This window comes from Abrus precatorius, unplaced genomic scaffold (assembly GCF_003935025.1).
Source record: "Abrus precatorius isolate BTA unplaced genomic scaffold, Abrus_2018 Scaffold4, whole genome shotgun sequence".
NCBI classification, from domain to species: domain Eukaryota; kingdom Viridiplantae; phylum Streptophyta; class Magnoliopsida; order Fabales; family Fabaceae; genus Abrus; species Abrus precatorius.
In genome coordinates, this window is record NW_020874384.1 from 21,178,018 (window position 1) to 21,194,242 (window position 16,225).

Sequence of the window (16,225 nt, forward strand, 5' to 3'; positions counted from 1 at the left end):
AAAAAAACATCAATGAAATATATTTTTGAATAATATACCTAAAATGTTAGGATTTTTTTTCAAAAAATTTTAAAAATCATTTTCTCATAAATTAGAAACAGCATTTCTTTCAGAATAAGATGTTTTGAAAATATATTAAAATGCACCCTTAGAATTGTCCAAACTTGTGCTTATAGCATACTTGTAATATTATGTACTGGTATTGAAGCTTCGTAAATATTGCAATATATATATATATATATAAGCTTTTAAATTTAAGTTTGAAGATGTAAAGCGTAATTTAAATTTTGTGTCTACATGTTTAATATGATTGATATTTCTTATAAACTTACTTATTCTGAAATTTTATTTTTTAATTTTACAATAATTGAACCCTTTCTTTAAGTCTTAGCTACAGAAGGACCCAACTATGTTAATTGAGCCTTGTTGAATTGGGCTTTCTAAGGCTCATGATGAAATAAGATTTTATTGTCCAATAGACCCAAACCAAAACATATAATTGTCCCTGTATTCTTAATCCACACCCAAAACAAACTTCCGAGGCACAATATACAAAATAATTTAAATGATAAAAACAAAACAAAAACAGGCAAAATAAAATTTGAATAAAAAATATTTTTTAAAAATACTTGAAACATTAATCAGTTAAACTGATACTTCATACAATAAAAGAATAAATATATATTTTTATATAAATAACGAATGAATGTCTCGTTAATTAAGAATTAATAATATATAAAGATGTTAATATATCTAAATTTAGGTCTCTACTTGTAAAATTAAAACAAAATAGTATATTTATTTTCTATAAAAATTTGAAGAGAATATTTCTTTCATTGTATTGATTTACAGTTTAAGATTTTACACATAAATTAAGAAAAATATTTATATTTTAACTTTTATAAAAAAAACACTCTTAACTTTCTATTATAATCTTTATGTATTATATTAATTAATATTTCACCAGTTTTATCGTTCTTTACCAAATAAATAATAATAATAATAATAATAATAATAATAATAATTCCTTAGTTTATAAAAATGATAATAATAATTTTGTTAAAGCGTCGAAGAAGACAAATTGAAGAAATAATAGTTAGCAAAAGCCTAAAATATTCTCTCCATTTTATATATAAGAGTCATCAATAATTTATTGTCTTAGTTATAACAAATGAAAATTTACTTTTAGATATACTATTTGTTAATATTTTTTCATCTTTTTTTTTATAAAATTTATATTAACAAATATTTGTTGATTATACGGGTAAGTGAATGTATTTAATTATTTAATACATAAATTATCAAATTGATAATTTAATATTATAATTTTCAAAAAGAAGATATAGTTTATAACAAACAACTTTTTTACTATTTATCCATTTCAATGAAGGCAGACCCTACAAGACAATAATATCCTGTCTTCTTGCAAACATGCAAATTACACAGCCCAAGGATTGTTTCAATATATTAATTTTTAAAATATTAGTAATAGTGCGAAAGTATATTAATTCTCATGGAAAATATATCCATAAATTAACTTATTAATAAACTCTTATTTTATTTTTAAAACTATAAAGTTAAAAAATTTGAAATCTTACCTTTTCAAAACCTTACTTTCATTAAATTGTCATACAAAATCATGCTACAAATTTGCTACTATGGTCCCCCCTTTTCCAACTGCTGCTTTCTTTTTCCCTGTTTTCTTTTCACTGAAATAATGGATCGCTTACAAAGTTCAACTTACCATTATATTCTTCATATGCTGAGTCGGATTTGAACTTTCAAGAATGATGCATTCAAATGCAATAGCAATTTTGGTCATTTTTCTAATATGACTGTATAACCAATATCTTTTGGTTCTCTCACTTTGAACTCTTGTGTTTGCATCTCAGTAATTTTTCTTCTTATGCTTAACGATTAAACTCCATTAACAAGGATTTTAATCTAGTCAGATCACATTTCATGGGTAAACATATATAGTCAAGAGAGGATTCAGGAGAATTGGCCAATTTTTGCTCTCACTTTCTCATCTACTGCCACCATCCATCCATTGGTGCACACTTTTCTTATCTGTGAAGGCAATCCCATTTTTGGTAGAACCAAATATTACTTTTATGCTCTTGCTAATATTTTTTCAACCAATGTCTTGATATTTTCTTTACTTTTAATTCGATATGTGAAATCTAAACACTACCATGTTAATCATTGAGCACAGTTATTTTTTTACATAAAATAATATTACTCGACTCAAGTAAAATTAATATTGATGACAACTTTTTTTTTTCTTTTAAATATATAGCACAGCTTAGAAGGAGAGTTTGTGACTCTTAATAGTTTTATCTAACATAAGCAAGATTCTTTACCATGTATGATAAAATCCAACACAATACAATAGTTTATGTAAACTTAATTCTAAAAAAGTTAGTAGGGGTTTATAAACATGGTTTTAAATAACTTAATTCGAAAAAAAAAAACTAAATTTTGTTAAAAGTGAACATAGCATGTTGATTTATGTCTGAAAACATTTATGTATAAAACTATTTTTACATAATAGATATTGTTGGAATCATAAAATCTTTTTTAAATATATAATTATTAAAATTGATATAGATTTTCTTATTTAACAATATTAAAGCGGCAATACAGTTAATATTATGTTAAAAAAAAGCTGTGTTTGTTAATGAATATATAAACATGTTATTAAAGTAAAAAATATACATATTTTTCACAATGAGAAAAATTAGAAGTTTAGAGTTTGAAGGAAGATATATTCTTCTGCAGTTCTCCGATTAAACCAAACAGAGCCCAAACCAATTTTTGCAGGTCACTTAATTCGTCGAACAGGACATTACAACCTTCTCAGTCAGTGGGCAAAAGTGAAAAACTTTGGAGCATCCTTAAATTGAATTGACTTAATTTTAAGGAAAAATAACTAATCACATTCAATTATTTTTATAATATAATTTAATTAATTGAATTAAAATATTACTGATAAAATCATCAATATTTAATCAATAAAGTTGTAAATATATAATTTTAAAACACAATAATATTTAAAAATATATATAATTAATTTTAGAAAAAAATTATAATAATGCTTAATTATAATATTAATTTTATAAAATTATCATGTAACTTATATTTTTACAAATAAATATTTTAAAAAATTAGTTACATATTATTGTTATCATTGTTGTTATATTTTTGTATTCTTAAATTATATATTTAATATTTTTTATTAATTATTAAAAATCAGAATTAATGTATTTATCATTCTTTTCTAAATATGAATACATTATTACTCTCTCATTATCTTATATCTATTGCATTTAAACTGATTTTTAAATAGCCTCTGATAACTTAATAATTATTGAAGAATGACGAGTCAATTAAAATATAAAGATCTGATTATAACTTTTAAATTACAGTGATCTATTTAAAAATTAAGTGAAGTTATAAAATAAGTTAACTGTATATATATATATATATGTTGGGTCTAAAGTGCAACCGCCCTAATAATATAATATAAAGTAACAAAATGAGAGACTCTGTGCAGTTTGGAAGTTTATTCAAATAAGACGATGCATCCTCTGTGACTGTTGGTTCCCAGCTGGATTTCAACAGCGACCTCTGTAATTGTAAATACTCTTCTCTTCCCATTCTACTTATTTCCCACTTTCCCCTTTCCCAACTTTTCAAAATTGAAAAATCTTTCATAAATACTCTTTGGATTCTAAATATTTAAAGAAGGGCATGAAAAAACTGAATGTCACAAATCAAATGATATTATCAAAAAAACTTGTTGATTAATACATTAAATTATAAAAATTCTCAAAAGAGTTATATTTATTATTTTTTTGACAATTTTTTGTTATTTTTAGTTTCTTAATTAATTTTGATTAACATTTGTTTAATTTTGTTTTAAAAATTTGAGTTATCAAATAAGAAAAGATTTGGTATTTACGCTTCGAGGTATATAATGATAATAATAATAAAGGAAAAAAGTGATAAATATAGTAAAAAATACTATCCTTGTCTTTTAAAATTAATTTACATGATTAAAAATAAAGTTTTTATGAAAAATAAAATGTTAATTATTTACTTTATATTTTTAATATGATTTTTCAGTTGTTTAAACTCAATTTTAAATTAACGTTGATAAAAATATTTATAAATTAAAATATTAAATAAGTTATGACGAGGTTAATTTTTCTGTGATTCTTTGTCTGTGGTTTGGGATTTCAGCGTGGGAGTTTGGTTTTTGATCAACTTGTTGGCTTTTTGGTTCTATAAATTCAGTGCTTCAAGAAGACAGACTCCCCTTCCACTTTTCTTCTTTCTTTCTTTCCCATCACACTTTTAAGATATTTCTTGTAATTGCTCCTTCAGATCTCTGCCTCTCAACACCAACCCTTCATTCTTCTCTTCTTCTCCGTCACGTTGATTTCTTGAATCCATCCACACTCACACCGTTCTGAAACTGAAACCAAAATCTGAAGCTTTTCTTATTATCTTAGATGCCCAACATCGTGTTCTTGATGTTTGAGATTCATGTATCCAATTCTCAGTGAAATATTCTTTTCTGGGTGTATGATCAATTCCACTGTCAGGCGCAGGACCCATTTAGTTCAATCCTTCTCAGTTGCTTTCCTTTACTGGCTCTACTACGTTTCATGATTTCTCATTTTTATTAAACCCGTATTTCTTAAATACTTCTTCTTTTTCTTTGCAGTACTACTTTTATCTCCAATATTTTTCGTTTTCTTTTTTTTGTGTTTCTGGGTCTTGCGAACTAAGTTGAGTGTCCATTTCTATTGCCCTCTCTCACATCACATGGCTTCCCCAAGCGGAACCTCTTCAGGGTCCTCTATGATTCAAAACTCTGGCTCAGAGGAGGACCTGCAGGCGTTGATGGATCAGAGGAAGAGGAAGAGAATGCTATCAAACCGTGAATCTGCAAGGCGATCTCGAATGAGGAAACAGAAGCACTTGGATGATCTTGCTGCACTCGTGGCTCAGCTCAGGAACGAGAATCACCAGATGCTGACATCAGTTAACCTCACTACCCAAAAGTACTTGGCTGTCGAGGCTGAAAACTCGGTTCTGAGAGCTCAAGTGGGTGAGTTAAGCCACAGATTGGAGTCTTTGAACGAGATCATCGAGTTCTTGAATGCCACCAATGGGGTTTTTGGGCCTGCTGGACCACCGGTACCGGCCTCCTTCTATGAGCCCGATTATGGGTTCTTCAACAACCCTTTGAATATGGCATATCTGAACCAGCCCATCATGGCTTCTGCAGATCACATGTTGCAGTACTGAGTGAGATGAGATGTTTTTAGATGTTAGATGGAGAGGAGAGGGGTGTTGCTTTTGTTTTCTTTTAGGTTTGAGTCTGTTAGAGAAGTTGTAATCACTGCCAGATAGTGAGTGCGATAAGGAATAATGATGATGAATGTGTCAACATGACAACATATCATAAAGCGGGTAAGCTTGTTGGGTTGCTGGTTCTGTAAATGGGCCCTTTTGGTTCAGAGATCAGCCTATTATTGTTGTAACTTGTAACTCTCCTTTGCTATATTATAATGCTATTATTGTCCAAGTTATGTCATCTATTTATTTTTTATTTTTTTGGTTCAAATGCTATGTGTAAGTTATTATTATTGTATATCATGGAATTAGTGCCTTCTTTGACTAAACTCGAGATGGTATACAATTTTGATACTTGCTCTTGAATGATGGTTTAGTGGACAAAGTTGAATTCATTATTATAATAGTAATTCTCGTTTGAACTTTGATGAGGCATGCACTCTTCTTCTCTTCAGTGGGCGCAGGCATCAATTTACTTCTCTATGTTGTGTGGTCTTTTCAGTGGGTTTCTACTGATCGGTTGGCCCTTTTGATCCCACAAAATAGGAATTGGGTATATTGAGTTTTCATAATTCATGTGTTTAAGCAAATTTCCACGACTCTGGGTAGTTGGGTGAAGGACTAGTAATAGTAACAGTTAAAGGTGTTATTAGTGCTAGAAATATATTAGGTTTTTCTAGAGAGGCCTCATGCAATCCCCAGAGATACGCATCTTAATTGAAGGAAAAGTCCAAAACTGACCAACAAAAGAAAGGGACAAGTGAAGAGGAGAGTTGGCCGTGGCACCCCAACTACTAATCTCCTCATAATATTTTCGCTGCATAGAAGAAATTCCTTGAAATGTGACACACACAAACATGTCAGGGCATTGTGTGCCTGTGATGTGTCTAACTCCAATTGAGAAACCATTAAATTTCCAGCTGTTTTATTAGCTAACTTATATTCCTGGCAAGACATTTCAGCTCCACCATTTTTATTTTTTGTTTTAATTCGTCTAAGGAAAGATAAATATAAGTTTAACAGGAGTGCTAAACTGACAACTAAGAAATGAAAGTAAAGGTTACAACTTTGAGTTAAAGCTGCTACGCCAAGTTCTTGGAAAGTTACAAAGAGACATTATTTAAGAATAGGGCCTTGCTTGTCTGTAAAAAAAAGTATTTTCTTAACCACTGTACCAATCACACTGTTAAGAAAATAATAATAATTTGGTATTAAAAATCATGTTAAGTGCATTGAAAATCTTAATAAAAGCATATTAATAATATGTTTTGATATATATTATTTAATTCTTTAAGAAGTACTATTAACATTAACATTCACATTAACATTTACAATAGTAATAAGAGCAGAGAGACGAGTGCGCTCTTGTTGTGTGGCAGGGCACAAGTTCCACGTGCTAGGAACAAAGTTTTCAGAGGAAGTATCTTTGGACATGGAACTGAAAGCTCAGAGTACTGAATTCATGGTTTGCATATGCTGTGTTATGCTCAGTAACTTTTAGCCGAACCTTATGAAGTTTATATAGCAAAGTGACATCAAGCATGTGATTTACTCACGTGGAGCTTACTAAAATTCAGTTTAAAGTATGGTTTATAAGATAAATTAGTATCAAACGCTGTAAATTAATAAAGCCACTTAGGAACCTTAATGGAGTATAGTACGGTGCAAAAAAAGGAGCAGGAAAATAAAAAAGTTACAAGCTGAAATGCTCTTATAATAGTGAAGCACAGCAATAACATAATTGTTCGATAACCTTTACTTAATTTTGCATATTATTGTAAGTTTTGCATAGTTTTTGTTCCAAAAGAAGAAAAGGAGGATGAAGAGCTTCTTGCAATGGCAAAGGCTGCTTGGTCCTAGATATTGGAGTTAATGCCTCAAAAAGGAAAAGTAGGCACGCCAACTTGTACTTATAAAGTAGCGCGTTTTATTTACAAGCGTAGAAGACAGGTAAATTGGCTTGTTTTTGACACTCCTCGTGAATATTTCTTTGTTATGGATCTAACTTTTCTATAGATATTGAACTTTCCCTTTCATTAATATATGTATTCCTTTATCTTTCTTCATAAAAATAACTTTTTTTCACTTCATTTTTTATTTTGAAAGATAATTTTATATTAATCCCTATAGGAAAAATTCATTTGATATTTGATTTTATTGAAATAGTTTTTAATCTTTAAATAAACTTTGGTATATGATAACGTGACAAACGAATCATTAACACGTGATGTAGCTCCATTTTGTTATGTCATTAGTTAACAAAGTAAATATATTAACAAGAACTGAAGATGTGTATTTCGATTAAATTAACACTATTACATACACAAAAGAACTAAAATAGGAAGAAAGAAATCATTTTGTAGTGATTAAATAAAAAATTATAATCACTAAAATAAAACAATTAAATTTGTAGGAAAAATACACAATTTTTCTTTCTTCTTTTTTTTTTTAAGGAAAAGTTGAAAAATAAGAGTATTTGTGATTAGGTTTGAATTAATTTTAAAGTGAAAATTACTCAATCAATAAAAAAAAATTTCAATTCATTTTAGGTTAGTTTGAAAATAATATCAAAATTGAAGCAATCCAATTAAATATTTTCAATTTCAATTGAATTGTATATTTCAGTTTTTGCCTTATTTTTTTAACTAGTAAATTTCTCATGTGTTGTATAAGTATTAATATATTAAAATACTTTCTAAATAAAATTAAGATATAATAAATGATTTCTTCTAAATTTATTTTTTTTATAAATTCAAATGAGTAAATACTTTAATTATTATGAATAAATATTTATTATCTTAAATAAAACTAAATTAAAAATTATAAAAAAATAAATTTAAATTAAATTAAAAAATGTATAATACAAGAGAAGTTATATGTTATTTTACCAAGGAAGATAATTAAATTTTAAAAATACTTTCGTTTAATTTAGTTTTTTGCTTAGATAAATGTTAATTTTTCATACAAACATACCTTCTATTTGGTATGTACACCGTAATATTTCATAAGTTATAATTATAAAATTTTGATTCTTTTTCTTCGTACTTTTCCTATAACATTCGAACGATGAACACTACTCCATCTTAAACAATGAAAAAAAGTAATAAAAACGCACACTCGAGTTTTTTTCCCTCCCATCCACAATCACTGCACTTGAGGTTTTAAGATGGGTACCATTATCGATAGTTGCCACCTCTTAAAGCTTCAATAAGCATTAGACAAACGTAGCACCATGCCCACATAAGATGAGCTTGCATGTCTAAAGAGTACCGGATATTTACAGCTGCAAACCGTGAAACAAGCATTTTCTAACCTTTTAAAAATGAGACTTTCATCAAAATTTACTTATATGCGATTAATGTACTTGTTACTTCTATTTCTATTATATGTGCAATATAATATTAAAAATATTGATTCTTTACATTATACTAAGTAAACACAATAGGAACTCAAGAAATTAATTAGGACAGAAAATTCTTTTAAAAAACCAGAAAGAAAGTGAAACAAATAAATGTGTTAAGTAGTACAGAGTGAAAAAGCACAAAAAAATAGCAAGCCAAGAAGCCACAAATTACGACCATCTAGAATACATTGTCGGACAAAACCAAGTTGTATAAGGGATCTGATTCAATGGTTCATTAATACATTCGAGTGTGATTCTATGGTAAAGTATGGTAGCGTTAATTAGATTGAGTATCATGTAAGGCTTTGACTCAGTGGCGGCAAAACAAGAGTAGTACCCAACACTGTGCTGAAAGAACAGAAACAGCACTCCGTTTCATATATCCAAAATAGTATAAAGGAGAAATTCCACTTAGTCTGCATATCAAAGTTTTTAGAAGATTTTTCGATTGATCAAACACGGATATGAGGTTAAAGAGGAATATGATCTCTAGTTGCTTCCTCCTTTTCAGTGCCATAATCTATAAAGTTTAGGAGTCAACAGTTTAATGGCTACAGCTGAATTGGCATATATTTCTCTGCATATAACACCATATTTCAATTGGAGGGTTGACAACAAATTTGGGAGAATAATTTGATGCTTTCAGACGTGACTTGCAATTATAATATATTGTTCAGAACATATCTGCAATTTTAATTTATACTATAACCCCATGTTTGAATCGATGGAAAAGAATAGAATAGAGTGAAGAACGATGATTTAAAAGAAAATATAAGGAAATAGAACATATGAGATCCATTATTTTTAATTTAATCTTATATTTCGCTCCTATTTCTATCCAATTTGAGTTGTGGGACGGAATCATTTTTCTTTTTCGTTTATTAATCTATTATAAAAATATCTAAACAGCAAAATGATAACTTTATTAATTTTATATCACTGTTCCTTCCATCCTATTCCATTTACCATTAGATATCCAATCACAGTCTAAAGAATAAAACCCCACGTAACGCTTTATTTCTTATCAGACTTATTCTATTTCTATATATTCTTTTTACCTTCTATGCTTAACTCATGTTCCTTCCCTTAACTGTGGTACACAAATGAAGATAGAATAGTTCCCAGCTAAGAATAGCAATATAGAAAAATGGGCGGTTTAGTGGCATAAGATGAAAGCAAAGATTAAATATATCTTTTAGTGACGCTCTATAGTTCTATTTTATGTGTGTGTGTGAAAGCAAGATTTCTGTAAAGAACAAAATTTCTTGAACAGTAATATTTCAATCAGATCATAAAGCTTCTCTTTTATATATTTTCATGGGATTTTGAACCATTATTAGCAAAAGAGAGTAGGGAAACAGTAAGGCAATAAATAAAAGATAAGTTCCCTTACCTTGTTTTTAATTTGGTTATGTGTTCTCTTCTAGAAGCATAGTATTGTAATGCGTTTTTGGATAAAAATTATTAGTACCTATTCATTGTTTTTGAGTTAAAATATATCTGATAATATTCCCACACCTGCAATACTAGGCTTAGGTACAAGAAAGATGGGTCTTAATCGGTTTCCATTTTCTTGCATAATAACTGACAATAAAGTTAAAAATAGAGACTACCCAATTTCAAATTTCATTTTCTCCTGCATGAGAAATACAAAAGAACAAATATGAAAGGACATCAAATTTGAACATGCAAAATGATGAAAGTTGGTGTACTTTGATATTAATCTGGTTTATAATTCTACGTCTGGGAGAGAGAGTGTGTACTAAGCTCATATTATTATATTATGATGTATGCATACAGGCCCCGACATTTGAAAAGAGGGGACAAGGATGATGAAATCTCCCATGATTCCTTCTTTTCGGATTGGAGTACATGTTAGGAAAGTAAGTTTAGGGCTTTTATTTATAGGAAAGAGGACGAGCATGTGGCCAACCATACTATTGAATGGTTCACATGCTCCGGTAAAAAGTTGTCCTAATTCTGAGTATGTTTAAAAGAGGCTTATTTTTTAATCGGGATCTAATTTAAGTAGGTTATAGTGATGTCATTCATTTAGAGCTCTAGAATATTTCAACTTCCTAGAGATGGATTACACTAATTAATAAGAATAGAACAAAAATACTATACATGATGATATTAGATGAATGACGTGTGGTGTCTAAGTATTATGTGATCAAATTAGCACTAAGCATCAATAGAGGGGATTGCTTGGAGTTGAAGGCAGTATTCATTTCTGTACAACTACATTAAATATCAGCCATCAAATATATATATATATTATTATACTATATTTTAATAAAATTGGATGGCTAGATTGAAAGCTAGACATCTCTGTAGTATAGTTTTCGAACGCGAGGATCCTCATCCATTCATTTCCCTTTGTAGTCAAAGATTTTCAGAAAGTTTCATATTAACAATGTTAGGGTGTGTGTTTAGATAAATAATTAGCATTTGTTTGATAATTACTTATAAAATGAGAATTTATGATATAAATTTTTAATTATAAAATTTATTGAAATAAATTTAAAATGCAATTTTAATAAATTATACAAAATAATAAAACAATTGTGAAATTTATTAGTTGTTTGCTTAAACCGATATAATTTTCTAATGCTTCTTTCATAAGAATTTTTTAGGTCAAGTTATAGACAAAATAGAGAGAGAGAGAGAGAGAGAGAGAGAGAAATGGTGAAGTAAGATCGCTTAGAATCAAAATCAAAATCAAAATTATGTTGATATTTGAAACTAAACACGCACTAAAATTCATACAAATCCCTGATTATGGAAATCTCCTGTTAAATTAGAACATTAGAAAAGGCAATTTTATGATATAGATGGCGACTTCCAAGTTTTATCATGAACCATGAAAATATATTAACAGTTTATTTTATCAGTAATGACTAATGATTTACACCTCTCACTCTTTCCTTCAAAATGGGTTTTAACTTAAGAGGAGCAATGGTTCCAGTTAGAGAGAATCCATTCCCTTCACGTTTATAGTTAAAATAAAAGAACTCTGAATTTCTGACGCCATTGGTCCTCAATAAAGTTAGATTTCTCAGCTTTTGACCCAAAAATAAAGAAGCTAGTTAGATTTCAGTAGTTGTGGGTGTGCATATAGCGCAACATAGTGGGGCTAAGTGTTTTAAAATGTAAAAAAAGTGATGCTCAATGTGTCATTTGATTTCAGTCCTTAATTGTCATTTAATTTGACCCCCAATTTGATATTTCATTAGTAATTTGTCTCCTAAAATATGATTTTTAATTACTGACTTATCATTCTAATTGATTTTAATCAATCTTAATTGATATTTGTCTAACCAGTTAGACAATGCTCACTGCATTTTTTTATGGTAAAGAAAATTTTAATGTATTTAGATAAATAGCAAAAAGAACAAACATCGATACCTGCCAGATAAATTATCTGTTCAAGCATTAACTTTAAAACCAATCATTAGGGCAACGAAGAAAAGTTAGTGGCATCAGCCAAGAGATTTTGATTGTTTGTAAGATACATTAAGTTCATAGTTATGTGACGCCATAGACCAAAACAATATATCGTAAAGCATTTAATCCAGACAATACAATATATATAAACCACCAATAGAATCAGAAAGGAGTCCTGGTACAGCACGAAGCTTCGTATTCTTTTCGTTATCTTCCATGGCTCAGCAGGAAGAAGAGTCCAATAAGCATCAAAGAGTTTAATTTCGATCCACTCTTGAACAAGGTGTTTTAATTATAATTAATTAAATATTAAATTTTTAAATGAAAATATAAACAACAGCAAAATTTTCTTTCAAAACTGGGCATATAAATACAAATAAAATATTTCACAATGGATTTGGATTAGTATTTTGAAATTTTAATTTCTTTTTTATTAATTTACCAATACTTATCTCGAAACTAAGGTTAAACACTTTAAGACATTGTTGATTGAGAGGAAGGAAAGAAAAAAGACACCTTATCCGGTTTTTAAGAAAGAGGGACGAGAAATAAAAAAATTACTGTCATGATATATTTAAAATAATAAAATAAAATAATGAAGTTAAAGATAATTTAGTCTAATTAGTCTTTCATTTATGCCTCTGTTTCTACCCAATTCCTAAATATTTTACATTATGAGTGTTGTACTAAAGTTAACAACAATTTGACATAAATAAGGATATTAATTAAATTTCTTAATCTGTGTTATCTTTCTAATAGACAGAAAAAAATGGAGGGAATATCAATATTTCTTTTACGTTCGAGTATCATCAATATCTTCAACTAAACAAATGAATGTTATACACAAAATTACATAAATGTAAACACTAAGTACTGATACTCGCACTCACACATCTTTACCACGTACCTGCAAACCGGAACAATACCTGACCAATTAACTTCCAAAGAATGAATGCGGTTCCTCATATTCTTTTCTGAATTAGTTTTGTTATGCATAACCGAATAGAAGAGCCAATCTATGTATTAAATGACTAACATACTCTTAACATGCACACTTATTATGGATTATGAATTGAAGTATATCGTATTTGGAGTGCTTACTATAAAATATTATGAACTAATTGATAACAACATTTCCTGTTTATTGATATTTTGATCAGAACAGGCCCTTCTTTCATATGCTTCGTTTTAAAATCTTCAATCATGACCATGCAACTATCGAAAATTCCTTGGCATTGCATTCTGTCAAAGGCCAAATGAGGCATCAAAATTAAATGCTCATGTGAATTACCCCACAAGTTTTCCTTTTTAAGCCACCAAATTCAATCCAAGGCCAATTCTCGTGCTACCAATGATCCTTACAAGAGCAGTCTCCATTAATGAAATGATGGAAACGTATTCTGTCTCTCACTATGATATCTCTTTGGTATAACTTAGAGATTAGTTTCATAAACTCGTGACAGTCCTCACAAGACCTCAGGTTCTTCACAATCCGGATTGTAGACCCTTGATTTGTCCTGATTAGTCCATAAGCAAGAGCTAGCTTCTCACTATGGTGAAGCAACTGAACAGCCTTTTCCTCATCATCTATCTCGAGCAAGACCTCTGATACTTTCGGACTATACCCTTCTTTTCTTAGTTTATCCACCATGTGATCCAATTTGACAAATATTTTCTCTGCCTCAGGGTGATGGTAATCTCCCATCACAAATTCATGCACACCACCATCAACTTCAATTCTACTAGACCCCGGTGGCTTTACTAGTCCCTTTTTATTCATCAACCCCCTCACCTCTGCCTTGCTACCCCACTTCCCCACCGATGCATAAACATTGCTAGCGAGTATGTAACTACCACTATCATCTGCATTCATCTCTTTTACCTCAAGGTGCTTCATCAATCGCTCAGCCCTCTCAGCATCCCTATGAACTTTACAGGCCCATATTAGTGTCCTCCAAAGGACTGCATCGGGTTCAACGGGCATTGTATTAACGAAATCTTCAGCTTCTTTCAAACGCCCTGCTCTAGCAAGGAGGTCCACTAAGCAACCAAAATGTTGAATTGTAGGTTTTATTCCATAACGTTTTTGTACATTACTAAAAAACACATAACCATCATGGAGCAGGCCAGCATTCCTACAAGCGGATAAAATCGCGGTCACAGTTTTCTCATCAGGTTTTACTTCAGATTTTTCCATGTGAACAAACAAGTCCATAGCTTCCTTGCATTGCCCGTGGCTAGCAAGGCCAGAAATCATTGCTGTCCAAACAAAAACATCTTTGTCAACAGCATCATCAAAAACCTTCCTTGCACTCTCTATACACCCACTCTTGGCATACATATCAACAAGAGCGGTGCTAACATTGGAATTGGCACAAATTCCCCTCTCCTTCACAATCCAATGCACTTTCCTCCCCATACTCAACGCTCCCGAATCAGCACATGCTCTTAAAACAGACACCACGGTAGCCTCATTCACCTCTACACCAGCTTCCAACATTCGTTCAAAAAGCTGAATTGCCTCAACAGGGCGATCATGATTAACAAGCCCGTCAATCAAGGAAGTCCAAGAAACCACGTCTCTATGAGGCATTCTATCAAACAGAGCACGTGCAGCACCCAAATGACCAAACTCAGAGTACATATGGATCAAAGCGTTCTGGATATAAAGATCTGACCCGAAACCCATCTTGACGATGAAAGCGTGAAGCTGTTTTCCATAAGGGGTGAGTTTCAAGCGCGTGCAACACTTGAGTATGAAGGGGAAGGTGAAGTTGTCGGGTAGAGGAAGGTGGTGGAGCATGGAGAGGAAGAGGGAGAGCGCGTGGAAGTGATGGGTAGGGTGGGGGCTGTGGGAATAGGCACGAAGGAGCGTGTTGTAGTAGTAAGAGTTGAGAGTGGGAATAGAGTTGAGAAGAAGACGAGCGTAGCTGAGGTCGCCGGCGGGGGAAAGAGCGGCGAAAGTGAAGAGGTTGGAGAGGTTACGCGAGGCGTCTTTGTGTCGTCTTCCCAGTTTAAGAAGTTGGGCGTGAAGTTGCAGAGCCTCCGACATGGTTGTCACTTCCATGCTCAACAACTCCACCTACAATCTTCAATTTTCATGCATATTTTATGGCATTTTTCTATCTCAAATTTCTATAATAATAACTTTATTTATTTTATCACATTTCTTCACTCGTCTAATTACTCCTTTTTCTTTTTCTTTTTCTTTTGTTTTCAAGAAAAACACAAAAAAATATTCTAAAAATATAATTTTCTTTTCAAATATAATATTCCTCGATAAATATCTTACAAATTCTAAATCTTATGTGTTGTATTATTTTAAGTATTGTAATTGTCGATTTAATTTTATAAATTAACATTGGCTAATCATTTAAAATGTTATGAATTATTAATATTTATTATTTATTTAGTTATACTAAAGGATCAATTGATGGATATTTAATTAGACTATTTTATAATTGAGCTAATTTAATTAAAAAAATGTCTTATTAACAAGTTTGTAACTATTTTTCATCATGCAGCATCTACATTCTTCAATTTGTTACGCAAACAGTAGTTTACTTTTCTTTTTCTCTTGAGAAACTGAGATGAATCAATTTCTTAAGCCATGTACATATTTTCTCATTGGATCCGAATCATATTGTTTATAAAACATACAATGATCTTGTATCTTATCGTTGATAATTATACCATGTGATTAGAAAATCCAACATTATGACGTGTCAAAATTCATTAGCAGGAGAAAGAAGGGAATCAATAGAAGATTTTAATTTAATTTTATCATATTACATATTTTATAATTTTTAAAAATATTTAAATAATATGTGTGTATATGTGTATGAAAAAGGTTATGTCACACTTACTAAATAAGTGGAGGAAAGAGAAAGATAATATATAAAATAGATAAAAATAAAGATAATAATTAATATATGTATATGTTATTCACGTATCTCATTTTTAGCTACATGATTGAAAAGAGACTTAAAAAAATCAGAAATAAAGTAA

The 16,225-nt window shown here is 30.1% G+C and overlaps 2 protein-coding genes across 2 annotated transcripts; one reads left to right on the top strand and one right to left on the bottom strand.

Moving 5' to 3' along the window:
• The first annotated feature begins 4,222 nt into the window (after nt 1–4,222).
• Nucleotides 4,223–5,614, top strand: LOC113865222 (bZIP transcription factor 11-like). Its single transcript, XM_027499630.1, has one exon. It carries the CDS (start codon nt 4,834–4,836, stop codon nt 5,317–5,319), a length of 486 nt encoding a protein of 161 aa, XP_027355431.1. The 5' UTR covers nt 4,223–4,833; the 3' UTR covers nt 5,320–5,614.
• A 7,405-nt stretch (nt 5,615–13,019) lies between these two features.
• On the bottom strand, nt 13,020–15,302 carry LOC113865591 (pentatricopeptide repeat-containing protein At4g21065-like). Its single transcript, XM_027500263.1, has one exon. The coding sequence runs from the start codon at nt 15,282–15,284 to the stop codon at nt 13,563–13,565; it is 1,722 nt and encodes a 573-aa protein (XP_027356064.1). The 5' UTR covers nt 15,285–15,302; the 3' UTR covers nt 13,020–13,562.
• Nucleotides 15,303–16,225: the final 923 nt, after the last annotated feature.